Source organism: Solea solea, chromosome 17 (assembly GCF_958295425.1).
Source record: "Solea solea chromosome 17, fSolSol10.1, whole genome shotgun sequence".
Lineage (NCBI taxonomy): Eukaryota > Metazoa > Chordata > Actinopteri > Pleuronectiformes > Soleidae > Solea > Solea solea.
This window is the reverse complement of record NC_081150.1, coordinates 9377931-9405388: the sequence shown is the minus strand read 5'-3', so window position 1 is coordinate 9405388 and position 27458 is coordinate 9377931. Positions and strand designations below refer to the sequence as shown.

The 27458-nt window shown below is 40.3% G+C and overlaps 3 protein-coding genes across 8 annotated transcripts in view; 2 read left to right on the top strand and 1 right to left on the bottom strand.

Moving 5' to 3' along the window:
• The window catches only part of nbas (NBAS subunit of NRZ tethering complex), a 144782-nt gene extending 135707 nt beyond the window's left edge, over positions 1-9075 (bottom strand). Inside the window, exons 1-7 of the mRNA XM_058612749.1 lie at positions 8829-9075; positions 8499-8550; positions 8156-8192; positions 6757-6834; positions 5998-6045; positions 4767-4810; positions 620-753 (exon numbers count right to left, since the gene is read on the bottom strand). Of these exons, the coding sequence (XP_058468732.1) occupies positions 620-753; positions 4767-4810; positions 5998-6045; positions 6757-6834; positions 8156-8192; positions 8499-8550; positions 8829-8921 (486 nt within the window). The 5' untranslated portion in view covers positions 8922-9075. The remainder of the gene's footprint in view (positions 1-619; positions 754-4766; positions 4811-5997; positions 6046-6756; positions 6835-8155; positions 8193-8498; positions 8551-8828) is intronic.
• A 91-nt stretch (positions 9076-9166) lies between these two features.
• ddx1 (DEAD (Asp-Glu-Ala-Asp) box helicase 1) lies at positions 9167-15632 on the top strand. The gene is made up of 26 exons (XM_058612750.1): positions 9167-9262; positions 9344-9395; positions 9562-9625; positions 9709-9738; positions 9859-9955; positions 10067-10114; positions 10242-10325; positions 10417-10500; positions 10626-10702; positions 10808-10880; positions 10991-11067; positions 11153-11267; positions 11385-11523; positions 11750-11810; positions 11930-12028; positions 12137-12226; positions 12675-12863; positions 13007-13058; positions 13187-13333; positions 13513-13604; positions 13692-13764; positions 13899-13971; positions 14261-14303; positions 14379-14474; positions 14806-14926; positions 15015-15632. Exons 1-26 carry the CDS (start codon positions 9250-9252, stop codon positions 15143-15145), a joined length of 2220 nt encoding a protein of 739 aa, XP_058468733.1. The 5' UTR covers positions 9167-9249; the 3' UTR covers positions 15146-15632.
• A 1126-nt stretch (positions 15633-16758) lies between these two features.
• The window catches only part of itsn2a (intersectin 2a), a 35130-nt gene continuing 24430 nt past the window's right edge, over positions 16759-27458 (top strand). For 5 of the 6 annotated variants that reach the window (XM_058613361.1, XM_058613364.1, XM_058613363.1 and 2 more), the window contains exons 1-2: positions 16759-16867; positions 23536-23601. In XM_058613361.1, coding sequence (XP_058469344.1) covers positions 23595-23601 — 7 coding nt within the window. In that variant the 5' untranslated portion in view covers positions 16759-16867; positions 23536-23594. Of the gene's footprint in view, positions 16868-16903; positions 16978-23535; positions 23602-27458 lie in introns of those variants that run through there. The other variant, XM_058613360.1, reaches the window with a different exon arrangement.

Sequence of the window (27458 nt, the reverse complement as noted above, 5' to 3'; positions counted from 1 at the left end):
AGAAACTGCAAATACAGTCACATCTCCCACAGCAGAGTCGTCCACCCTCTGTCCAATGATTTCATTCACACAAACAAAACAATACAACAGAATAGAGAACCTTTCAATGACATCAAACCAGGGAGGATTTGCAGCGAAAAGTCCATGGTGTAACATTTAGGGAGGGTAAACTGGCAAAATTTAACTGATTTTCTTTGTTTGTATCAGTGTATAATCACTTTAAATGAAAAGCCTTGTATATGTACTTTAGGCAATGGCCTTGTTTTATGGAGGTGCCAACTGTCTACAGCAGCCAGAATAGAGTGTATTTCACATTTGAAAGACATTTGTTTTGGTACATGAGGGCCACCATAGTTCCTTGACGTGCTTGAAAAAGAGAGGGTTCAGCAGAGGAGTCCGCCGTTTGTTACCACCTGCGGTATCAACATTAGATGTCACCAATTGTCACACACTGAAATTCAAAAGTAAAAAAGTAAATCAGTAGAACATGGAAAGGAGGCCAAATTAATGTTAGGTTTCCACTTACAGTGACAGTATTGCATGCACAAGAAACAAAAATTGGCTGAAGGGACAAAGTATTCCCTAAAATGTGAAAGAGCAAAGACTGGTGCACGGTTACCGGTGGGATGACAAAAAGTTCACTGCCCATGAGGTCGAAAACACGCACGGTGCCAGTGCTATCAGCGTAGGCCAGCAGGGTGCAGTCGTGGCTCCATGCCACTCTCCGCCACTGCGGGTTCGGGTCCTTTGGCACTGTAACAGAGAAAAGAAAAAGGAGAGGGAACGCCACGGTATTAAGACGAGCCAAGGATTGCCTGTTAAACCAGACCTCTCAAAGAATAATCCCTGGATTTCTGTAGTATGCGATGATATAATGAAAATAGATGGGGACAGGGGGGATAAAGCTAATGCCATACATCAGCAGCATATCTAAGGACCTATCCAATTCATCTATGAAGGAAAGCTGTGGAGTAATACATCTCAATAATTGTCTTTCAGACTCGTGCACACACACACTTTCACACGCACACTTGAGATGCAAGAGAAGGGGTGAAGGAGTGAGGCCGAGAGAAAAGGGGGAGGAGAAGCGAGATCATAAATCCAGCTTTTATTGAAGTGTAGGCTACTGTTTCACCAATCTGCTGGCTCAGCAGTGCTGTGAGTGTAACCATATCTCTGTGATGAAGCACACCCCTGCCTGCTGGCACTTTTTCAAGGCTCTGCTGTCATACTTCTCTGTGATCGAAGAGCTGGAACACTCCGACAGCTCTTTGATCCCGGGTCTGTTTTGAATACCTAATTATTTTATGACACATGGAATTGCATTTTAAAGTATTACGATCTTTGCATGTATGCTAAGTAAAGTATTCTTGCAACTAGCCCTAACACAGGCTTATTTATTTTTATGAGGAAAACAAAATATGCCGACGCTGCAGACGCTGTATCTGATAAGCAACAGTGTTGTTTTGTTTTTTTTTTGCATTTTTGTTTATTTGTTATCAAATTACAATGTGACTGGCATAAATTGTATTAAAATTCTTAGCCAAGGAAAGCTGCTACAACCCCTGGTGGGCAATACCGCAAACGAATGGAGGCGTCGGATATTGTATGACTAGAATTTTAAATGAAGAACAAAAGGAAGAAGTGGGAGGCAAGACAGACACAGAGCGGGAGGGAGTGAGAGAGAGAAACAATGAATCCAGCACCCACTGAGAGAAATAATAGCTCCCCCAAATTTTAAAGCTGAAGAAATCAGAGAGCACCTCAGGAAGAGGGCAATTTAACACACCTTTGAGACTCTTTCTGCTGAAGAGGAGGACGAAGAACATGGAGCCATTAAGACAGCCATAGGTTTCAAGCATCTCCTCTCCTCATGTTCCTTCGCTCCAATCTTTTCCTCACACTTCCTCCCTTGTTATCTCACCCCCCCTCCATTATGTATTGTATACACTATGTTCGTCTGTGAGTGAGAGACATTTCCAGATGGCTTTTTCGAGGGAGTTCGAAAATTGGATTCTACTGTCCAGTTTTTGGGTCGTTTTGTCCTCCCCTAAGTGACGGTGGGGGCGGAAGATACACCAGATGACCGTCAAATATATGCCTTCTAACGAAAGACGCCTTTATCTGAGCTCAACACTTATGAATTATGTACGGGGGTGGGAGACAACTCCACTGCACACAGGAGCAAACGGGGAGCGAGGCGGGAGAGAGCGACAAAGAGACAGAGAGTGATACACAGACACACGCACGCACACACGCACACACACACACGCTCCTCCATTAAAAGCAAATACCATTAAAAGGCAGGATCACCACAAAATCCATTACGACAAATCTCCATGAAATGAAATGAAGTAAAAGTAACATAAAGAAGAGAGAGATGAAATGGAATGAAAAAGGGGGAGGGAGGCTGAGGTTTACACAGGCCCAGAGGCTACTGTTATCCACACTATGAACCATTAAAACAACGACCCATAATGACGGCTACCCAGAGCAGAACAAATATAGTATAGTGAGAGAGAAAAAAGAGAGAGAATAGCTGTGAGAGATGATGAAAATAAGAACAAAAAATAAAAGATGAGAGGACACAGAAGAAGGGAAAGGGTGGAGAATTCCATTCTGGGCTTTTTACTAAGCACTTAAAATGTTTTTATGGTGTGTTTGAGGCTGTATGTGCAGAAAATGTGAATACAAAACAGAAATTCAGAGAGCAAACTGCTGGGGGGTCGTTTGGGTGTGTTTCAGTTTGACACTGTTCAATACATGTGGACTATAGCTTCTTCAAAATGTTTATTTGTCATGTTGAACCTCCAGGTTACGGAACTGTACCACCATCTGCCAGTGTTTTTTAGTTTGTTTGTTTGTTTTTCTATGGTGCCACTACTACCTGTCATATTCAAAAGAGAGTGAAAAACAAATTAAAAAATGAGTCAAATTAGTCAATTTCAAAAAACTACCACGAAAAATGTCAGATAACTAAAGTGTGATTTTGATGAAACCACTTATTTTTGGTTTCTGGACAAAACACCACTCACTTCACGGAAAAAAATGAATTGATATTGATGAAAATTGGAGTGCAATACGTATTGTCGATGAATTATTGTGGATAAAATCCCTAAAAAGTGGATTTAAATTGATATATATTTGATTTATATTGATAATTTAATAATTCGCATTAATATAGAGCCATATTTCCAGCCACCTAATGAATGCAAGTCCTATAATTGCTCTTCTTTGGTCACCAAGTCCTGGATCTTCAGTTGCTAAATGCTTCACTATCTTCACTTGTTTTTTGCTACCAAAGCAGTAATGATGTAGATTGTAAAATCAAAACAACAGATCAATAAATTCTTCACAGACTTGTGGGAATCTCCAGTCAGCTGATCATACTCTGTGGATCCACCTCTATGAATGTCCTTCTTCCCATCAAGCAAAGGGATTTATTCAGTCACTAACGCAGACATTTTGAATAGTGCAGCTTAAAGTCAATTAACTTGGATAAAAAACACACATTTGGACCTCATTCAGAGCAATTAAAACCAAATCAGTTTCATTTCCAGTCAAACAATCGGGGCAATTATTATTATTTTTTTATCAAGCAGATTGAGCCTGTGTGACGGCACGAGAAATGTTGCTGTTGCACTCACACTGACACAAACAAATTTGCCACAACGAGTGATATTTCTGTTTCAAACAAACACAAGAGTTAGTAGTAGATGTGTGCAATCACGGTCAAACGTGCCCAGACACACTCACATGGTTGGACAAACAAAAAAGCTAATTAAAACCTGCAAGGCAGTCGAATGTGGCCTGGAGCCTTTGATTATCTTATTCTATGTGAGGGTGTCTGAGACCAAACGCAATACTACTGACTGAAATATTGTCATTTGTTAATCATTTTCTCTTCTATCAAGCAAAAAGTATTCAGTGTTTATTGTACAATGGTAATATTAACACAGATTTCATCCATGATATTGGAGCAAAGCATCAAATCATTTTGCACCATATTGTAGTGAATAATGTTACTGCAAAATTTAGGTCAAGGTTAAGTTCAATATTCACTCAAATGAGAATGACCACATGACACCTTCCAAGTCCTCACCCTCTGTTTTTATCTGCCTTTAACAAATCAAGCTATTTAGCATCTCCAATGTGTGCAAGACAACTTCAGGCAGGCAGCACATTGAACGACCTTCCCCTCCTGTACAAGGCTCAGTGTGTGCAGAAAGCTTGAGGTTTTGTTTTTTTTCCTGATCCAAGTCACCCTGTTTTGTACGAGTACATGTTGTTACCATATGGCTGTAGATTACACCTGCTGAGACGCACGACAAACAGACGGAAAATCTCATTGTTCTGCTGGAAAATCAATGTTATTTGTGATGGTGTGGTTACAGTAAAGTGTGGTGTTTCCACTGCTGTTGTTTAATAAATAATAATAATAATCACTTTGAACCTTGAGAGTATTTAACTACTTAAGCTAAAGATATAAATCACAACATGTATGTGTAAACTGCAGCCTTTGCAATATATTAATTGTGTATTTCAGTTTAAAAATGAGCATGAATGTACAGTGCAAGGACACACATTCATTTCTTTAGATTACTTAAAAAGACAGATGTACATGTACTACATAAAAGGCACAAGTATTTTCTGCATTTTCTGTATAAAGCACATGGGTTTATTAAAGTGATTTGAGTTGCATGGGAGGATGCTCCTGTCATTAACTGTGAACTGTTTGTTTGACGGAACAATGGGGAGGGGCTTACCCTGGCACTTCCCAATGACAGAGCCAAAGTCATCTCTCACAGACCTGAGGAGCAAACGCACACAAAAAGAAAAAAAAGTGAAAACCACGGTAGCGTTACAAGGCTATCACACAACAAAAGGCAACAAGTGCACACAGGCGTAGCCTCATATGTCCTGGTATAAGGTGGGTTATAAGAGCCACTGATAGCCTGCCAACTGAAGTAGCTCGATGGATCAAAGAGACAAGGGCTGCAGAGTGGCCAGTGTTTGGACAGACTCTTAAGTCAGCTCAAGGCCTTATCCACTGAGCTCTGTTAGCACTCAGTCACTCCAACTTATGCCTTGAAACAAGGCCATAAAACACTGTGATTAAAAAACAGTCGTGTAAACAAAGTTTTCGAGAGAAACACACAATAACAAGTGCAGAGAATAGAGGAACAAGCAATTGCACTCAATTAAAGCAGGCCACCCAAAAAACTGCCCTGATTTCAGTGAACAACAAAGACATACATAGCTTTATGTGCATGTAAATGACTTCAAATTACATGAGGGCAAAAGGAAAAGAATCTTCAATCAGGACTAAATATAAACAAATTTGTCTCTATTAAGCTTCTGGACCGCAACAAATACAGTGGCTTCGGAAAATGAGTAGCCTTTTTTCCCCACTTCACGGTCTTAATGGGTTATTGTGTGTAGAGCAATGGGCAAAAACTGCAATTCTCCATAAATATAAAATGAAGTGAAGATTAATTCTCAAGATAATTAAGTGTGCTAAAAGTAAAAGGGCCTAAACACAGCAGTTTGCAGCCACTGCATTTGCACCGTATACCATGTTCATTGCCATTGACTCTCATTTCAATTTTGCTCCATTTACACGATTATACTGTGTCAATAGAGCAAACTGCTGCGTGAGAATATTTTCTCTGTGTAAGAGGGAAATTGATACATGTCTGAAAATAATTACAACCACTTGAATGAGCACAAACCCATTGGTGTGTGCTTATTCTGTCGCTCCCTCTCTCTCTCTCACACACACACACACAAACAAATACTGAAACATTTTAGAGATTTTCATAGTGTTAGCTTTAGTGTTATGTCTCCTGAAGTATCAAATCAACACTGTACACATTTTTACTAGGTCTTAACGTGTTAAAAAAAAAAACACATGACTTTCTGGACAGAGCCTGAGACTGTAGCACTTCTGCATGCACACCGACTATCCCACAGAGAAGGATGGCGTTCAATAATTACCTAATCTCCACACACTGGTCCTGAACCACCGCCAAGAGTTTGCCATTACTGTGGAGAAATCAAGAGAACAGCACGGAATAAACAAGAGAAATAAATGAGAGGGCGCACAACCGAGCAGACGGTGAGAGGAGCAAATGGGGGGAAAAACAGGCAAACAAATGTCATTGTCAACAATATTAAATGCCAGTGAGAGCAGAAATAAAGATTAGAGGTGAGTAACGGTGATAAAACATTGTCACTATTAGCTGCGACAAGGTTTGAAAGAAAGTGTGTGTGTGTGTGTGGCAGCACAATGCACACCAGGATGTATAAAGTAATATTAATAATAATAAGTAAAAGCACTTAACAAACAAAGGTTCAGAGGGATTTAAGGGGAGATACAAGGGTGTAACTCACCATACTTAACGCCGTACTACATGGCTGAATCCACTGTATAGACAATTAAATGACCACCTGTTCTCTACGTGGTTTGTCCGTTCAAATAAGAACAATTAAGATTGAGGGAGCAACGCAAGGGGAGAGGAAACCAGGAGAGGTGTCAAGCAATAAGGTAGTACACACTCAGGTATTGATCTGTGTGTTCTAGTATTTGTAGCTTTGTGAGGACCGAAAAAGTAAAGGAAAAGTGAGTACATTTTGGCTGGTCCTCACATCTTTGAAGGGCTTTTTGACAGTTAAGACCTGGTTTTAGAGTTAGGGAATGCATTATGTCTATGAGGCAAACGTGTGTGTGTGTGTGTGCGTGTGTGTGTGTTGCACCTTGCAAGCACCACATGCCAGTTGATCTGCTTGTTTGCCAGGCGGACCAGACCCAGAGGCAGAGTAGAGCTGGACGGGCTGAGATTAAAACAAAAAAATTAGGTTTTTCTCCTTCTAGTATCACAGCTTGTGTGGTCCGCCTGCCTTCTCTCTCTCGGTTATATCGAAATAAAACTCTTAAGTCGTCTTCATTCATCCAGAAGAAGGGCTGATAAACAAGCATAGCTAGAGGAGTTCTAAAATATTTAACAAGGTTATTGATGGTTCCAGCCAACCACCTGCTGAGAGGATAAGCAGGCCTTACACAGTCCACTGCAGGCCCATCCAACCATCTGTTACCATAGTAAATCAAATACTGTGAAGAGCGACAAGGTCAGTTCTTCAGGATTCATGCTAATGGTAAAATACGGAGAAGTGCATAGATTTTTTCCAGTGAGACATTGGTGCAGTATATCTTATAGGAAATGGAGTTCGGTAAAGGAGGTAGAGCTGCTGTCACAGTTCAGTAATATTTAATCTGTTGCAAAAAGTTATAAATAGTAATGTAGTGGTGCATGGTGTTCTTTCCCCTTTAGTGACTAGCATGTAGGGCAGTGGGCACTCTATCAAAAGAATTTAAACATAACATTGATAAAGACATTTTTAATGATTAAGAATTGTGGCATTTTAATGTCCTTTGGTTAACCCCCTACATGAAGAGCAGGCCCTCCCATGTATCTATATTTCACTGGCCTAAAAACAAAATCTCAGCTTTTTAACGACAAAGCTTAAAATATGATTATAATTACAAAATCCCTTCAATAGGCACAAACCAACATCCACTGTGGAATAATAAAAGGGGAAAACATCATCAATATCTTTGCATTAATTCTTCAGTAACTCCAGACGAGTTCTTAATTTGTACTCATTGCAGAGATTATGTCTTATATATATTATTATATATGATGTGATTTATAAACATATACATACTGCCCCTAGAGGCTAACAATTACACTACATCCACCTTTGCCACTCAGAGCTCATGCCTGTGGTGACTGTGATCTGTTTGACCACTTATTCAAATAATAATCTGTTCTAAAGATTATGTTGCTATTTTGATCATTTTTTTATGTAGCAGACGTTCCTAGTTCTTATATTGTATAACACACATAACACTTACGCAAGCAAAGGATAGATAATTAAAATAGCATTGTAAGTTGTGCTCAAGTTTCTCCAATGTTTATCTGTTTCTTGCTATATGCCTCCAAGCCACCAGGGGGACCCAAAGCTACATGTTCAGCCTCATCTGAGGAGAATTTAAAATGTACCTGTCTTTATAGCCATCTCATGTGTTTATTAAATCTCTTATATGCTTAAAGCCAGTGCACCCCTGAAAACAGCATCATGATAATGAACTTACCTGTACCACAAGTAGTGCAGAATTAAGCGGAACGGCCCTATAAGAAATTCATCATATCCAGTTAGCATATAGAATAACACAAAATGTGTGATATTGTCTCATTTTGTAGCTCCTTGTATAATACATAACCTAATTGTTACAGTGGTAAACATTATTCTGGAGGACGAAACCAGTAGTCTAAACATACAAGCTGCAAACATAGATTGTGTGATGGACCTACAGGTGATTGGATCAGTTTGGAAATGGTCGTGGCCACTGTCAGGTGTTAAACACGTAAGTATGATGATGTAGTTCCTCGTGTGTGCATAGAAAATGTACTGAAAGGTAAAGGTACAAAACTTACCTGTTACAGCTTTTGCAACAAGAGAAGTGTTGTGTTCTTTGCTGCCTCGCAGCTGCAAATGTTGAAAAAGTGACAGGTGAGCTCATCACTCGTCTCTTTCCCACACTTAGCAAGTTGGGGATGGTTAATTACTAATATGTGCTGGCAATACATTTCGAGTGAAATAGACAGAGGTAAACTAATAGTTGATATGTTTGTGCTACGTGGCTTTGTGCCGCTAACACAACTCAACTACTGTATTCGAGTTTCAGTGGACATTTTCACTTTAACGGTCAACACACGTTCTGCACAGCCAGTTGACAATTGTCAAAAAACAGAAGTCTGACTAACCTGAGTGTCCGTCTCTGGCGGCCATTCGGTAATAACAAGTAAGTCATACAAAATATGTTCCTCTTCGCTGTCAATCAGAGATTCTTCAGCCATGTTTACTTGAACTAGTTGTCAACGATCTACGGCGACCCACACGGGACAATATATATGAGGAAACCGCTTTTGGGAAACGCACATAGCCCATAAGAACAATCTGTATTGACGTCTTAAGTTTGTAAAAATGTATTGCGATGATATTGTATAAAATAGTATATACCATATAGACACACAATACACGAGTGTTCGAACGTATTTTAAAGAGCTACTTCGCTATCCGGAACCAATGTTCGATGGCTGGTACCACAGACCACGAAAGATGTGGCACCGAGCTGTAAAATGAGATCACGTCACATCCGGTTGGGTTACAGTCACATCAGCAATCATGGCGTTTTCTGGTGAGACATTTATTTTAACTTCGTTTGTTGTCGCATTCCTATTTGTATTGAACGTATTTACATGTGACTTTTGCCTAACAGAGATGGGAGTTATGCCTGAGATCGCGCAGGCTGTCGAAGAGATGGACTGGCTGTAAGTGACTGACAAGAATGTGTACCGAACGTGCACCTTAGATTAGCTAAATCATGCTTATAGTTGTCCATGTGTTAATGTATTATTGATTCGCTATTTATTTATTCACACAATGCCCTTTTATTCATTTACGTAATGCCTTTTTATTTGAATCACTTGGTTTTAGGCTACCTACTGACATACAAGCAGAGTCTATTCCCCTTATTCTTGGTGGAGGAGACGTACTCATGGTAACTCCTTGTTTCTTTCAGTCCAAAACACTAAATTTGTATTCTGCAGCTTTTGAACGTGTTTTTTTCTTTGTTTCATTTAGGCAGCAGAAACTGGGAGTGGTAAAACAGGAGTAAGTACTTATATTTATTTAGCTGAATTCAACGTTGCATTTCATTTTATTTATAAATTACCATTTTAAATTAGATTTAACAGCACAGCAAAGCTAAATGATGTCAATCGTCACGTATAGGCCTTCAGTATCCCTGTGATCCAGATTGTATATGAGACCCTGAAGGATCAGCAGGAAGGCAAGAAGGGCAGAGCCTCCATCAAGACTGGGGGAGCAAGTGAGATAATCTTAATATTGCCGTTTGTTTACAGATTGTGATTTATAAAGTAAAAAAAAATATATATTTTTTTTTATGTTGGACTTGCTCTTTGTCTCTTCATTGTCTCAGTTTTCAACAACTGGCAGATGAATCCATATGACCGCAGCACAGCCTTTGGTAAGAGCAGGAGAAATGAGCACCAGGTGTTATAATCCAGCACAGAGGAAACTGTTTGAGTGTATCTGTTAGTGTTTCTGCTTTGTACTTGAAGCCTAATCGTCTCTTTTTGGTTTTACCTGTCCAGCTATTGGTGGAGATGGACTGTGCTGCCAGAGCAGGGAGTTTAAAGAGTGGCATGGCTGTCGCTCTACAAAAGGTGTCACCAAAGGTGTGTAGTGCACACACAGTATGCACGTCAATTAGCATTTGATGCATTTCAAACGGTGCAGACTATTTATTCAACATGTTTTGGTTTGCAGGAAAGTACTATTATGAGGTGACCTGCCATGATCAGGGTCTGTGTAGAATAGGCTGGTCCACCAGTCAGGCAGCGTTGGACTTGGGTGAGTCTTCTCTTCTTTTACGTCTGTTTTTCTCATATTTCTTCCTATGTGGCAATGCCCATGCTGTAAAATATAACAAGTCTCAGTGTTCTCAGTGCAGCACTAATACAGTCCTCTCTTTACAGGAACTGATAAATATGGTTTTGGGTTTGGAGGGACTGGAAAGAAATCAAACAACAAGCAGTTTGACAGCTATGGAGAGGTATGAGTTAATGAATTGCCCTGGTATTGGGGGTTGTCAATAATTCTGAAGATAATTTAGTAATAATTAAATACACATTCTCCTTGTTATCTCTTGTTTTTGCAGGAGTTTACTATGCATGATACAATTGGATGCTACCTGGATTTAGACAAAAGCCAAATTTCCTTCTCCAAAAATGGTGCGTTGCAGTTCAAAATATTTTATTGCGAAATTGTAAGAAAGGCAATGGATTTTAAATACCACTTTTCCTATGCATCTTGCCACTTTCTTTCTGGTTTCCTCCTTCAGGCAACGACCTCGGCGTGGCTTTTGAAATCCCACAGAATCTGAAGAATCAGGCCTTCTTTGCCTCCTGTGTGCTCAAGGTAGCACAATAGAATGTTTTTAAGAACAAATACCAATGTCTGTTAGCAGATTGTTATTTTAATTTCTTCCATTTGTGTCCGTCAGAATGCAGAGCTGAAGTTCAACTTTGGAGGGGAGGCCTTTAAAAACCCCCCCAAAAGTGGGTTTGTTGCCCTGGATCAGGCACCAGAGGCTCACGCTGTCAAATCCTCTCAGACAGGTGTGTAGCTGCGACCTCATTTCAAACCAATCAAAGAGACATGAAATGCTGGAGAAAAATTCACACAGTTAAATGTATTGCTTATTTGAGTATCTGTCCCTTTTTCTTTCTGTGCAGGCAGTGCTAAAGTCAGTCAGGTGAAAGTATCATCCAATGCTCCCAAAGCTCTGATCCTCGAGCCGTCAAAAGAATTAGCTGAGCAAACCCTGAACAACGTTAAACACTTTAAGAAATATGTGGACAACCCCAAACTCAGGTAGGTTGTTCTGAGCTGGCATAGACATTGTTTGCCACAAATAGTCTTAAGAGCATGTTTTTTGTTTATTAAAATGTGTAAGAGTGTGTTCACTCAAAGAAGTCATTGCTTTACTTTTATAGCTACTGTACGTCTGCCTGCTTTTCCCAGCATATGTGTAATATCAATGTAATACCAGCAGATGGAGTCAGTGCTCAGTCTATAAATTGTCAATCTGTTATTGCAGGGAACTGCTGGTGATTGGTGGTGTGGCTGCAAAGGAGCAGCTGTCTGTCTTGGAACAAGGGGTAAGGGAGATGTGCGGTCCCTTCACATTCATTGGATTTTGTTCACTTTTCCTCACACGGTTCAGTGTTATTACTAATTCTTTTTTATCCTTTCTACCCTCTGTATGTCATTTCATCAGGTTGACATTGTGGTGGGAACACCTGGCAGACTGGATGACCTCATATCCACTGGGAAACTCAGTCTGTCCCAAATTCGCTTTCTGGTCCTGGATGAGTGTGTATGTTTAGCAAAAGCATAGAAAGTCACAGCCTTGTGTGAACAGTTACTGTTTTTAATTGAGGGTTAATAGTAACGTCTCTTGATTGATGATTCTCTGTGTCTTCAGGATGGCCTCCTCTCAGCAGGCTATACGGATTTTATCAACAGAATCCATAACCAAATCCCACAGGTGACGTCTGACGGCAAGAGGCTGCAGGTAAAACGTCCATGTGTGACAAAAAACATGTTGGAAAAAAACATAGAATTCACTGACTTCACTTTATTATTATTATTATTCTGTGTTTTTAAGTTGGATGAGCAGATGGTTTGATGAATATTTAATCAGTTTACTCTTGCTAGTTAACAAAGAAAGTACAAAATGGACAAATGTGGTATTATAGTAACACAAATTCCAAAAGTGTTTTTAATTGTTTTTAAGAGCTGGAAGATCAGTTGAATATAAAAAATGTTTGGCATGTGTCTGTTATTTTGAAAGTGAATCATTTGACTCTAGAACATGAGCATTTCTGAGTGGGAAAACTCACTCTGCACAGATTTGGAGAAGCGCACCGCTATGTTCACACCCAGTCTGAAGAGAGACCATGCACTCCAGTATTTGTCACTTGTTAAAAGCGATTTATGTTTGATTCATGTGTTTTTCCCAGGTGATCGTTTGTTCGGCCACTCTCCACTCCTTTGACGTGAAGAAGTTGTCCGAGCGCATCATGCATTTTCCCACATGGGTGGACTTGAAGGGTGAGGACTCTGTCCCCGAGACTGTCCATCATGTGGTGGTGCCTGTGAACCCTAAAGTCGATCGTCTCTGGGAGCGTCTGGGTAAAAACCACGTCCGCGTAAGTCCCACATGTGGAGGCACATGGATTTGTTTACGTTCTGTCAAAAATAATCCATTACTCTGAGTTGGCATGTCTTGTTGGTTTAGATAAAGATTTTGATTAAGCTTTTCTTTTTCTTTGATCCATTGTTCTGTGGGTAGACTGATGAAGTCCATGCCAAAGATAACACCAGACCGGGAGCCAATTCTGCAGGTAAGAGAAGATGAGCAGCAGACCTCTGACTCTTTAAATTTTGTCACACACAAATTGAATTGCTTTGTGGCTAATTTATTGAATTAATCTGGCATTAAAGCAAGTGTGTGTGTGTGTGTGCATTTTAGAAATGTGGTCAGAAGCGATTAAGATGCTGAAGGGCGAGTACACAGTGAGGGCCATCAAAGAGCACAAAATGGACCAGGCCATAGTCTTCTGTCGCACCAAGATCGACTGTGACAACATGGAACAGTACTTCATCCAGCAAGGAGGAGGTAGGAGCCATTTCGGCCACTTGTATTTCTGTCTTCGCGTCTCAGGTGATATCGGGTGAATGTAGTGTACCCAAGAAACACTGAAGGACGTATTTGAAATCCAGTCACTCGAATCAATGAATAGAAAATGGTGAAAATTTCCCCCAATATTAACATATGAACAAAATTATGCTCTTCAGGTCCAGATAGTAAAAGCCACCAGTTGTCTTGTGTTTGTCTCCATGGCGATCGCAAACCCAATGAGCGTAAAAATAACTTGGAGCGTTTCAAGGTAAAAGAAGAAAAACTAATTGATACTTTTGCAGACGTAATCAGAACTTGGAAGATTTTTGAATGATTTATTGATTGATTTCTCTAGAGAAAAGAGGTGAGGCTCCTGATCTGCACAGATGTAGCTGCGAGAGGAATTGACATCCACGGAGTTCCTCACGGTAACAGAAATATTTCAAACGTTGCATTGTAAAATCTCCTTTTATTCTTGCGTACCATTTCAAATTCTGATTTATTTACGATTATTATTCACTCTTCTCTCTGCCTCCTACCCCCACATTGTTTTTACGTTTAGTGATTAACGTAACTCTGCCAGATGAGAAGCAGAACTACGTCCATCGCATCGGCAGAGTCGGACGAGCCGAGAGGTAAATAATTGAGTGAAATTCTGTTTGCTATCAAGTGGATTTGTAAAGCAATCAAATGTATCATCACAGTGACCTCAAATCTCTGCATAATGCACCATAAAATGTCTTAAAATGTCAACATTTATTGGTGTGTTTTATTTATTGGTGCACGTTGCAGTTGAATATCCCTCCCCTCGCCCTTCCAGTTGTGTTGGAGAACATTATGTAGTCATTTGATAATAATGTCACCTAAAATGTACACACTTGAACTTAAACAAATATAGTTATAACTGTTTCTTTTCATTTACAGAATGGGACTGGCTATTTCCTTAGTTGCTATGGAAAAAGAGAAGGTAGGGTCAGTGATTTAAAAACACACAATGTTGATCTTGTTTCTTGATTTTTAAAGTAAAATTAATTTTGTGCAGGTGTGGTACCATGTTTGCGCTAACCGAGGCAGGGGTTGCTATAACACCCGCCTGAAGGAGGACGGAGGTTGCACCATCTGGTACAATGAGAAAGAGGTGAATGTGTTTGTTTTGCTTGTTGGAGATGATGACTCCATCTCGCGTCAGCAGTGGTGCCTTTTAGATTTGATAAGCAGCAGATGCATTTGTTATCCAGACAGAAACGGCACCCTGGGGCTTAAAAGGTGTGTCGTGTGTACGATCAACACATTCACAGGAAAAAAGCCCAGTGGGCATTAAAGTGCTGTTCTTGTTTGACAGCTCTGAAAACACACACACACACACACTCACTTTTTCTTCTCTAGTTGTATGACATCACTCCACTCCCCCACATCATCCTTTCTCAATCCTGTTTGTGTCCTTTTCTCTTTCTCTCCTCTGATCGCAGCTCCTGTCAGATATCGAGGAGCATCTGAAGTGCACCATCACCCAGTGCGAGCCAGACCTTAAAATACCTGTGGATGAGTTCGATGGAAAGGTCACTTATGGTCAGCGCAGGGCAACGGGAGGTATGTGACCTAAAAATAAGACAAGCGATCGCACTACAGCAAATGATCGTGACTTGAACAAGAACAATCCTGTGACCTTTCTCTCCAGGTGGTAACTACAAGGGTCACGTGGACGCATTGGCTCCGACGGTCCAGGAGCTCGCTGGCCTCGAGAGTGAAGCCCAAACTTCCTTCCTCCACCTCGGATACCTGCCAAACCAGCTCTTCAGAGCCTTCTAAACTTCCCCCAACGAGCACTACACAGTAATGCTGCTAATGCAGAACAAAGAAAATGTTTTCTTTCAAAAAGTTAAAGCTTCAGGATACAACATTTTTGTGCAATTAAGAAGTGAGTAGTTATATGTCAAATGTGTTTGTTTCCACTCAAATGGCATAAACATAACTCATTAATCTGATAAGTAATTTTATTTTAAGGTGTTGAAATATCAACATTACTCACTATGTCCTTATAGTCCAGAGTTTCTTTGGAAGTTGGAAGTTGGAAGTTTTCAGTGTGACGGCCTGTTTCGACTGCTGCCCTCCTTGTTTTCAGAGTGTCCATCTCAAAGACTTTCTCTGCCCTTGCAAACCTAATTTGTAAGATTTTGTGTTCTGTTTGCTGATCAATACAACCGATTTAAGTTTCCCGTTGGAGTAAATTACTAGAGTGGGTGCCATTTTGTGAACTGATTGATTTATTTTCTGAAATAAACTCTAGTAGCCTGCACTCTTTTGGTTTTGTGTTTTTCCCCAGAACAGGTGTATTTCTATCGTAGCAATTTGTATGTTTTGTATTCCTGTTGAAGGTGAAGTTGAGGCAAAGCTGACTGAATTTGACTATGGTGTTTGAACTGAAGTTCAGAGACAGAAGGGGAATCGGAATAGTTGGATGTTGTGGTCTCCAAATTGTGGAAGTTTGTTTTTAAAAACATCCTGAGTGTTTCTGCATGGCTTCATCTCCCTGAAAACTATTTATAATCTGCTTTTTCTAAAGATGTAGGCGTCTGCGTGCACCACACATACCTGTGTGGACAAGTGTATGTCAGATATGGAGATGCAAGTCTTACAGGAAAACTCACTCTTAAAAGAAAAACAGTCTTCAAACAGTGACGTAGTCAAAATACTGTACAAAGAGTACATAAATATTGATGTAATGATTCTAAAGATATTACTAATACAGTAAACAGGCACATACTGTAAACATAAGGTCAGTACAAAGACTAATTATGACAATCCAAAATGCACATTATGTATGAAATTATTCCCAAAGATTACATTTCCTTGGTTGCAAAAAAAAATAAAAAACGAGAAAGGTAAGTTTTCTCATTTTAGCCTTGTCATTCCTGCAGATCTTTCTGGGTTTCTTGAAAATCACTTGATTTCACAGAGCAGCCCTCCGAAGATAAATTGGGCAAAAAAAACAATAGACTATACTGTAAATCTCAGCAATTAGTGTAAATGGATATGTTATTGTTTCATAAGGAATATGAATTCTGTCAGCAACTTGATTTGAACACCATTCTCATTGATTGTGCCTGCCTTCAAAATACAATTCATGAGAGAAGGTGTTTCACTTCTGCATGTTTTTGTTTTATTAGCTTGATGTGTTGCAAAGGAGTGGATGAGGGATTATAGTTGTGATGTTCTTTTGTGTAAAAAAAAAAAATGCAATGTAAAAAAACAAAAAAAATTCTGACTCAGTAACATTCTACACCTCTCATGTTGGTGCATGTTACTGTACCACCATGAGTCTTATTTTGAAAGAGACTTCCCGAGAAACCCTGTGCGTAACTACGCACGGCTTGACTCCGTGATGGAAACGCCCATTCCCAGACCACGCCCGCCCTGGCAGCTGCTGTCGGATGGCTCCCTCCCTCTCTCTTCAGCAGCAGAGGCAGCAGCAGTGTCTCCTCCACTCTTCAGCCTGGATGTCGTAGCAGATCCGCTGTGCTGCTGCAACAGGTAAATGAACATAAATAAATAAAAAAAACGTCGAGCAGGGCGAGACTAAATCATGACTCTGCTTGTTGACGCTGTCGCTGCTGACCTTGTGTGTACCTTTTCCTGCCAAGGTAAGAGCGGTGTTCTGCTTCATTTAATCCCACATTTAAAAAAAAAAAAAAAAAAGCGAGTCAGTGCAGCGTACCTGGATTAACACCGCGCTTTCAAAAACCGTAGTACAATGAAAATGTGTGGACATGTGAAAGATTGCCGGTAAACCCTAAATCACATTGTATGCGATTAAGAATAGAAGAAAAATGTATTAACGGTATACATGTACGTAACATAAAATAAATGATAAAATAAAGATAGGGATATTGGCTGCTGTCAAGATAATACATTGCCATTAGCAGTATCAAGTGTCTTCATGAATGTTGTTGTGAATATTAGAATATTTTTTTTTGACTTTTAAAGCAGGTGTAAGTGAGTCTTTATGGCACACACATCTAATCTATTCTAATCTATTCTTGCTTCTAACAGAAATAAATGATATTCACTTATTCGCATAAGGTTCAGTGGATATTACAGATTGCCATATGTCAGATAGATTATTAAAAATAAGTAAAATATGTATTATAGTATTTTTTTCCCATAGAAGAGGAGTATGAGTGATAGTCTTACTTTACCCACCAGCACAGAGACTCTTTTTGGAACGCTATGTATCCTTTCGTGTGCTTTTTGTAATTGTTGTCATGTTTATATTGTTGTCATTTTTTTGTACATAAAGTCAGTATGTTACGTGTTGAAAGCAGCTGTAATCATTTCACAGCAGTTTACCATCATGTCAGAAAGCCCTTTTGAAAACTGAACACAAAAAGCTGATTTAAATATGTATGTGACACACTGATGACACTCAAGCACCTGATACACCCCTGCTTAAAAAAAAAAAAAACCCAACCTGATTTATCCTTTTAAATGTAACTCAAGTTTAAACAGCCACCTTGTTTGAATCCTGTCAGGTGCATTGGTTACTCGTGGTGTTGAATGTGGGGAGTCGTCAGTCGTGCAGTTTCATAGTTCCTGTGGGAGACCAGACCACAGTTGACTTGTTAAGTGTTCATTCACTGCAGTACAGACTAATTATAAAGATTGCTTCGTTTGTGTGCGTGTGTGTGCGTGTGTGTGTGTGTGTGTGTTTGTGCCCTCTGCTGCTCTCAGTCAAAATAGAAAGGGGAGGTTTTCTTTGCTGAAGTGGCAAAGTCCATTTGAACCGCCGTTCCCGTGGCATCTGGCACAGTCACAGAGACTGTTGCATATCCACAACCTGCCAAGAAACAAAGCACTGTGTGACACACACAGACAAATTCACGCCATGCACATAATGTACACTCACTTTCTGATTGGAAGTGTGACGTTCAGGATGTACTTTGATGTGATTGCGGCACGAAGGATGAATCCTTTAGTGGCCGTTTTGTGTTGTTCTGCGAGTCAAGGGTAAAACCCTTTGTGCCAAAGTTACTCAGGTAAGAATCGGAGGTAGGATGCACTGATGAGTGTGCATTTTTAAGCGCTCTGGGGGAGGGTAGTTTCGAGCAAGCAGAGGCTTTCATTGTTTGAGGTGACCCACATATGCATCAGGCGGATAAATATAAGGACCTTTGAGTGGAGACACCCTGATTTTTCACCTGCACCACAACAGAGGAAGATTACAGTTGGTGCATGTGTGTCCATGTTATGTATGTGTGGGTGTGTTTGTTGTGCGTTTTGCGCCGACAAGCGAGCACACACACATGGGACACACACAGACACACAGGATTCTTTCTTTCCTCGGCCTCGGCGCTGCTTCCTGGGCTGTGTCTGCCAGAACAGGCTCCCCCTCTGTGTGAGGAGTGTGTGTCAGACCCACACGTGCGCGCACACACAGGCTGACACATTGATACGCACATCCGACTGGTCCAGTGCAGCGCACACAGGTGTCAATCAGCATGCAGGGCAGAGTCAAAGGTTCTTTGATTCGTTTTTCTCGCTCAGTGCAGTGGGTCTGCAAAGCAATCACTGGCCCTTATAGCGACTCACACTGTTCCCCAAATCACAAACTGTGGGTGTGCTACAGTATGTGCAGCATTTCTCCACATCAGTACACCATGTCTGGGTTACTTTGTTTAGGGTGCTGCCACTGCAACAGCGACCCACATTAGGAGTTGGATGGATGGTATATCTTTTGTTCTGTGTTGTGCCCTCCGGAAGATAAGTTAGAAAACAAACTTTGAAATAAAGCTGCACCGTGTACAGTTTTGTTACAGAAAGATGGAATATTATTTGTATGCTGCGTAGTTCAGCCTCAAGCAGTGAGGGAGCATTTATATACAATGGCAGCGCCATAAGAAGCAGTTCCCCTGTCAAACAACCTTGTTTTTGGAGCAGTAGAATTCACTTGACAGCAACTTTTCATTGGTGCGCCTTCATGTTTTCAGGCATGCACCTGTTTGCAGCCAGCTCGCTTTACTAGAGTAATGTTGCTGTTGCCTCTGTCTGTCTTTGCCTGAACCACATTTTTAATGCCCAATGTTTTATGTGTCAATGTGGAAAGATTATTGTCAATATTCAAGGATTGAATGGATGGAAAGGATTTGTTTTAAAAAAAACGTTTGAGACCACAGACACAACGTACTTCGTAACCGATTGTCAATGTTTTAATCCTGAGAAAGCACAGACTAGACGATCCGGTCACGACGCAGCACCACACTAATCAAACGATTTCAGGGCGGAGATTCCACGGATTTGAGATCTCGCAGAAACTTCAGAATATAAACAGACGTAGAGGCGGACTGTCTGCAAAACCACTGTGGATGAAGTAATTGCTGAGAAGGCGATATCAACGGTACTGAACAAAAGTGTGCAACATCAGTTTCTCGGTCAACTCATTCTCGTTGGTCATTGCTGAGGTTCTGCTCACGCCTTCAATCGCTGTTCAGTCGTAAATACCGAACATGTCTAATACTTACGATTACGAAATGGAGAAGAGTCTGATGCGTCCGATGACGCTAATATCGCGTCTGTTAACCCCTCACACTATAGGATAAGTGTGGTGCAGGCGTAAGGGAACTACGGTGACCTTTGTATACCAAAAAGGATGCCGCTTATCGTCTCTCACAAAGCAAGCGACACTTGTTTCGTTCAGGCTGCTGAAACATGGCAACACCAGATAGCAGCCTCCATCAAGCAAGGCTTTAAGTACATATGGAAGGTTTATACTCGGGCTACAAAAACTAACAACCAATTTGTATTTTAAAGCAGTTATACACTACATAAAACATTTAATTTCCCCCCATTGAACACACACGCAGGACCTTTAATTCAAATTACAGGAGTGTTTCCGTGCATCGTGTTTGTACAGATGTATAATTTTAGTGAGCGCCGGTTTTACTTGAAGTGCACTTTGCTGCTCACACTGCGTAATAAACTGCTTACAATATCTCAAGTGCTCAAGTCCCGTCGAGCTCTCCTGGTGTATTTAGGAGCCATGAGTGGAGCACCTCTGAAGGTACAGTCAGTGTTTGATGTAGAGTTTGAGTCCTCTGTTGTTTTTAATCCAGGATGTGTCCTATTTGAACAACAAAGGCTGTCTTAACGTAAGCCAATAGGAGACCTAGTGTCTTGTATTTAGATACCACACACACCTCAGGGTACAGAATTGTTTGTGTATGAGGGCGGATCAGACAAAGTGTTTGCCTAAAGGAATGACGGCAACACACCTATGCCACATGCACACTTTTACTTTAATGCTAATTTCTTCATATAGGTCTTATGGCATATTAAAAATGAAAAGTGCACTGTATGCAGAATATTGTTCTTACCTACTTGGCTTCATGACAGAAACACAGTCAAGGCATTTCATTCTGAACATGAAAGTACTGGGTAGTTCTTAAAGTTTCCTTTAAGGTCTCTGCTTCATGTTGACATTACTTTGTCACATGATTTCTGTCGTTTTTTCCAGCTGCGTAATTATCCATGTTTACTTCTTTGAGAAGTACGACAACTTTGAGATGAATTCTGGTTTTGTGACACAGTGTATTATCATGCTGGGTGTAGCCATTAGCAAGTGGTCAATTGTGGACCTAAAGGAATGATCATGGTCCGCCACAATTCAAATAATAAATAATGAAAAAATGTTATTGAGGGGCCCAAATTATGCAAAATAGACACTCCCTACTGCACCACCAGCCCAGACTGTTGAACACAAAGGAGGTCTGGTCCAGGAATTCATTCATGGCTTTGTCAAAAATCCCAAATGATTAGACCAGGATCTGACTTGGTTTTCTGCTGTTGTAGTCCATCCATATATCTGAGATATGTTTTTTCTGAACTATTTCATCAATGAGAAGTTTCCTTCTGCAAAACTGCTGCTCGGTGGATATTATTCACACCTTCCTAAAAATGCATTTTGAAGATGGTCACCATCATGTGGTGGAAACGGTAACTGACGTTCTCCATTTGCATTTTTCTGCAGTTTTTTTTTAGCCAACCATCATGGGTTGGACAAAGTAATCCCTGAAGACACCACGATGAATCATGACCGCCGTGAAGTCGGGATTTATTGTAGAGCGCACGGATTATATTGCTCAAGTTCTCCCTAACGAACTACATAATTATCACTTTGTGTCATCGCTGTCAGCTGCAGAGTTACACAATGTTAATATTTGTGTAAGGAGCATTGCATCGTGGGATTCTGAGCAGAGAGCACTGCACATTGGAATGGAAATTAATTTTGATGGCAAATCATATTGACATAGTAGTTCTAGTGAGAGTGAGTGCTTGGCACCATCTAATGGACTGAAACCTGTCCCAAAAGCGATATAGTATCGGCACGCAAAATATCGCGATTTTTTTCCCCCCCACCCCTACCTCCGGGTGTCATATGATTGGCACGATTAATTTTTTGACACATCTCCTTGTATTTGTTTGCATTTTCCTGCATGGATTTACAGCTTTGATGTTGCTCATGTGTGTTTTGCGAGTGAGCTCGCACACGTGCCACACCGAGCAGTTCATTGCTCTTAAGTAATGGGCAGTGCCAGCGCGTGCAGACAATGATTTATTCTCCAACCACCACAGAGAAAAAAATGGGAGGGAGAGATGAAGCTGTTGACTAACTAGAGCAGAAGGGGAGCAAAGGGGGGGGGGGCAGGAATTGGGTGTGAATCTCATAAGAGGGGATGCATGTTCGAATGAGGGATGAATAAGACATAGGGGAGTAGAAATGGAAGGCGATAGAGTGAAAGGTGAAGTGAGAAAAATATGATGGCATGATTTGGTGAAAGTGAAGAGGAGATTGCTCTCACCCAAAGGGAATCACAGCTGGGTTGAAACCTCACTTATACAGCGATATAGGCTTTTAGATGGATAGATGGATGAAAGGAGACAATGCAGGGATGTGTCCAACAACCAGATTGGAAGAGGAATTCGAATAATTGGTCCGAGAGAATGTAGGAATAGGAAAAACAGCGGGTATGGTTTCAATGAGGACATGTAGCAAGTATGGATGATCAAGAAAGAGTGGAGTTGGAAAAAAAAAATGATTCAGCAACAACCATACAGCCGAGGGAGACGATAAAACAAGCAGACAAGTGATGGAGCAGACATGGAAAGTGCTGAATATGTTTTTGTGCAGGTTCATGTTTTCAGATTTCGGATAGAACGGTTTTCTAGTTTAATATTATAACCTGCATGAGCTCATGGAAGAGGAGTCCCGGCTTACATTAGTATTATAGTCCTGTTAAGAAAAGGTAGTTATAGCCCTAATAACAAATGACCTTGAGAATTGTGTATATATAAATACTGAGTTGTCAAACCACACGTCTGTTTGTATTTGTAATAGTACAAAAGTGTTTTTAATAAGACAGATGCTTGCTTACACAAATAGGCCTACTTAGGCAAGAAAAACATCATTTGTGTCACAAATAAGGTGTAAAAGTAATCCATAAGGTATATTATGAAGACAAATGTGGTTATTTCTTATAAATGATAGATATTTATGTTGCTAGTTAGGCAAATATTTCTACTGTCAGCTAAATAAATATTATGTGAGATATATATATAGAATATTCCCCAAAAGGTAAGACAAATATTTATGTTTCTAACAAAAGCTGAACTAGATCAGACGGCACAGACATAAAATCCCGGATGACAGATTGCCCTCGGAAATATAAAGACACTATGATTTGTAAAAGATTGCTGGCTTGAGCTGCCGTTCGTGATCTAAGAGCAGACGGTAACAAATGCTGCCTTCCTCTTAGACCACCATCATTTCCTCCCTCCTCTGTATCCCTCAACTATCTGTCCTCCTCCTGCCTACATGTCCCTGTTTGCATTGTCTGTATCTCTGTGTTCTCCTCATCCCCTGCTCTCTTTATTTCCCCCCTCCCCTGTCCCTCCCTCACTCCATCAAACCTCACCACATTCGCCGTGCACTGTGCCATTCTTGCATTGTTAACGGGGAGATGAGTTTTTTTTTTCTCTCCCCCGACTTGGATGGGGGGGAGAGAATGGGCTTGGATGCATTTAATTTTTATTTTGTGTTCCCATTATCGGTCACACATGCTTGCTTGCCCTCCTCACATCTACCCACTGCTCTCTGACACACACACACACACAATTACACTCACATCTTTCTCTCTCTTTCTCTGCAGATGTCTGAGCCAGCTGAGTAGAGGACTTTCCTCAATGCCCGTGCTCACTGCCTGCAGCCATGAATGGTAAGAACATTTTGATTTTGTCCCTCTGTGTGCTCATGACGTGCACGTATTTGTCCATTTGAAGCGAATATGCACCCAGGGGAGGTTGATCAGGCTGAAAATGAACTTGAATTGGGAAAGAAAAAAAAACGGAACGGATGACAAATAAGACGGAGCTGACCAAGCAAGTGTGACCATGTTTTTTTCAGTGTGGCATTGTGATTCTTAAACTTCTTTTGTTTTAGTGTGCGATTGCCTGTCCTACCTGTAAGCTGTATTGATCTGGCTCTGAAGTATAAGATCAGACCTTTATGTGAACCCATCTCTGATACCATGACATCTCCTGCAACATGTAGTAATATTTGATTAAAACTACATAAGCTATTTGGTGTAGGCTATACAGTCTGTTTTGCGTAGGAGACTCTACTTCTCGGTCTTGAAGGTGATCCGTTTGTTTTGTCCTTGGTGTGGACAGCACTGGTGAGCAATATGTGTATGTGTGTTAATCCTCTTGTTTCCAGCCTTTGATCACAGAACTGGATTTGTGGCACCACAAGGGACTAAATGCCTCAGAGAAAGTGTGTTTGTATCGAGAGAATGTGTGTATGTGTGTGTTTTGTTGGACGCATTTTGTCCACATGAATAATTCTGCAGTGGAACAAAGCCACTGAATTGAGCCCAACTATACTTAAATCGCATCCATTAGATATACACTGGGGAAAGCTGCACCAACATTAGTATGTGATGACTTTCTCCATATAAATGTATAGCAATGGTTGGATGAGGTCTTTGTGTTATTGCACTCATTAATACTCTGAATCCGCAGTGTGTCAATTATAAAGCAATTTGAATTTCCAAAACAGATGGACAGAATGCAGTAGTTCTTGAAAAATAGGGTTTGGGGTGTCTACTGAGGACTTAAATGTTGCAGTGTGTCTGTTGATGCGTTCTAGCCATCTGAATCCTTACCTTGTCCCCAGTAAAGTGTGAATGGTTATGAAAGCAGTGACGGGGTTTTCCCCAGACGATGTGCGCTTTGTGCCTGGAGGTTTGACTAAAGTATCTCGCAAGGACTAAATAGCACCAAGACAACAGCACACCGCAGGCTAACAAAGCAAGCTAATGCCTCGCAAGCTTTGTGCAGCTGCTAAGCAGTTGACATGCGGCACAGTTGGTACAGGAATAGTGATTTGAGGATGGTTTCTTGTCTTGTACTGAAGAGTTTGGTGTATTTGCCGAAGGTTGCCATGCAGGAGGCTTTTTTATTTGTTCCTCTCATGGTGTCTTCAAGTGGGACTTGTGAAACAAGTTGTGAATGTTGTAAGTCATTAGAACACAATTGCTAGGCAACAGCAGGTCCTGGGGTGGGTAACAATAATAAAAGGAAAAATAATATGTTCGGAAACTTATTCTAAAGTTCTATGTACTTCTATGTGATTCAACAGTAGGTATGACTGCTGTTTTCAGGAGTTCCATTACCCAGTCTGTCATGGCTTGCCATCAGGGACATATGTATGGCAAGCCTTTTTAACATTTAATCACATTTAATTAAAAGTTTGACTATCTGGAATTACCATTACTACAGTTTTAGATATTTGCAATTCAGTTTATACAAGTCAAAATGACAGTTGATATTTGTAACTGTAGAATGGCGTTGCAGATATCGATAGTGAATATCCTGTCTACCGATTAAATGTTAAAACCGCCTGCCATAGGTGTCTTTACTTCAATATGACTATTTAGTCGTGAGCGTTGAAGTAAAAATAAACACACAAAAAAACCAGCAGAGGCTACATTAAAAGGGTATAAGCAAAAAAGAAGGAGTTAGCTTGGCTTATTTTAGCTTAGCTTAGCTTATCTTAGCTTCAAGGGTAGAAGTTCAGTAATGTCCACTTGTGAAAAAAGCAAGACAATGCAGGACATTTCCTAAAATAAAATGAAAATGAAAGACAATAAGCACCAGTGGTACATCATTTGTCCGCTTTTCTAGTCGAGGCTAACCAGGAAGTAAGATTATATTGAATAGTAACCCATTTCTCACCTGTTTTATAACGTTAGTAAACATTTTCATGGGGGGTTAATGATCTCAATCACTAATTTCAGGTCTTCTTCAGTAGCAGGATGTCAATTTTTGAATTATGAGGGAAATAAATGGTAAAACGTAGCAAACAAGAGTGGACACCAGTGTGGTGGCCATGCAGTTGTGACATCACTACTGGTTGCCACATATAAGCTACATCAAAGGCATATCCAGAGATAAGAGGAGGAGGAGGAGTGAGCTTTGTTAGTTTAGCTCAGACAATCAATAAATAAAAAAACAATAAAATCATTTCTGGTACTGTGACAACATGATCTGGGGAGTCAGTAAGCAGATTATTTTTATTTTTATGTATCAAAGCGCTGACTGTATAATGGCTTCTTCATAGGATGACCTCAAGTTCTTGAGGTCGCAAGACATGAGGTCAATTTGTATCCTGTATGTTATTTAAATGTAAAAGTTAATAAGACGGCACATTTGAAAAAAAAAAATTGCATAAAATTCTCATCATAATTAGCTTATAGCTTTATTGGCATCTTTTCCTGAATGGTATCACAGAGTGGCCACATGTGTCCAACGCTATCATCAAGTCACAGAAGATCTCTATGGACTCTATGGCCATAAGAAGCTCTGCAATGACCCACTTACTCTCAGTGAATCAACACAGGTCTGTGGACATGTGGCCATGCTAGCCACATGTCCCATAGGCACTGTGCTAAATATTGCCTCACTCTCTCACTCACAATAGCTTTTAAATGAGGCATGTCAAAGCCAGTGAGACAATTTGAAGAATACTCACATCTCTGTGTGAGATTAATTACTCTATTTTTTAACAGCTGCGTTTTGCTGACATTGCCAGAAGTAGGTCGGGCAGTAACACTGGCTTTGTCAGGAAAGAAGCATATATGTGAACAGGTGCTGCTGTTGTGGTTCAGGACAGAGTGAGTTTGTCGAGATATTGAATTTAGCTCAAGGCAGTCAGCGCCGTTTGTCAAACAGCAGACATTTCCAAGTGAAGCTGGCAGTTTTAAAAATAATCTACTCGTACTGTATGCAGAAAAGTTTAATATTTCTCTCTTCTACCCTGAACTTGTTCCAGTTTCACCGTCTTGACTACATACTGTACTGTTTATGAAGCTCAATCCTCCATTGTGTCATTTCTCTGAGATGTGTGTGCGTGTGCAGTCAACAATGTTTGGGTTAGTGTTGGGGAGGAAGTTCCATCATGGGCAGGATGGTATTTCCTGAAGCTGGTGAATAAATTACAGCATGGGTGCTTGGTCTGAAAAGACATACTCCCATAACATCCTTGAGAAATTCATTTTCCCACTTATAATAATAATCCAAATCAGACAGTTTTCATCCCATGTATTTGATTTTTTTCACCTACTAGAGATTAAAAAAAAGAAGTGGAATCTCACTTTTCCCAGGGAGCTGTATTAAAGTTCAAGTTAAAAGGTGCAAAGTTTAAATTCAGATGTAAAATGCATCAAACATCTTATATAAGAATAAGAAGCAGAGACATTGTTTGTATTTAATGGCTATGCTGTGTATACCGTTTCAGTACTATGGTCCAAACAGTGAATAGGATATTATCAAAGGCAATCACCTATTTCTGTTATTTATTAGCAAAGATAATGATCATAATTCGATCACTTTAAAGAGCTGTAATATCAATTTTGTTTGTGTTCACAGTGACTGACAATTATATTGCTTTCCAGCTCAGATGTAATTGTTTTTACAGTTGATTTACTTTAGATTCATTGATTAAAAGAGTGAAAAATACACAACCACTCCTCCCTAACGACCCTTTCTTTACGCAGGTTATTTATTTTATTTT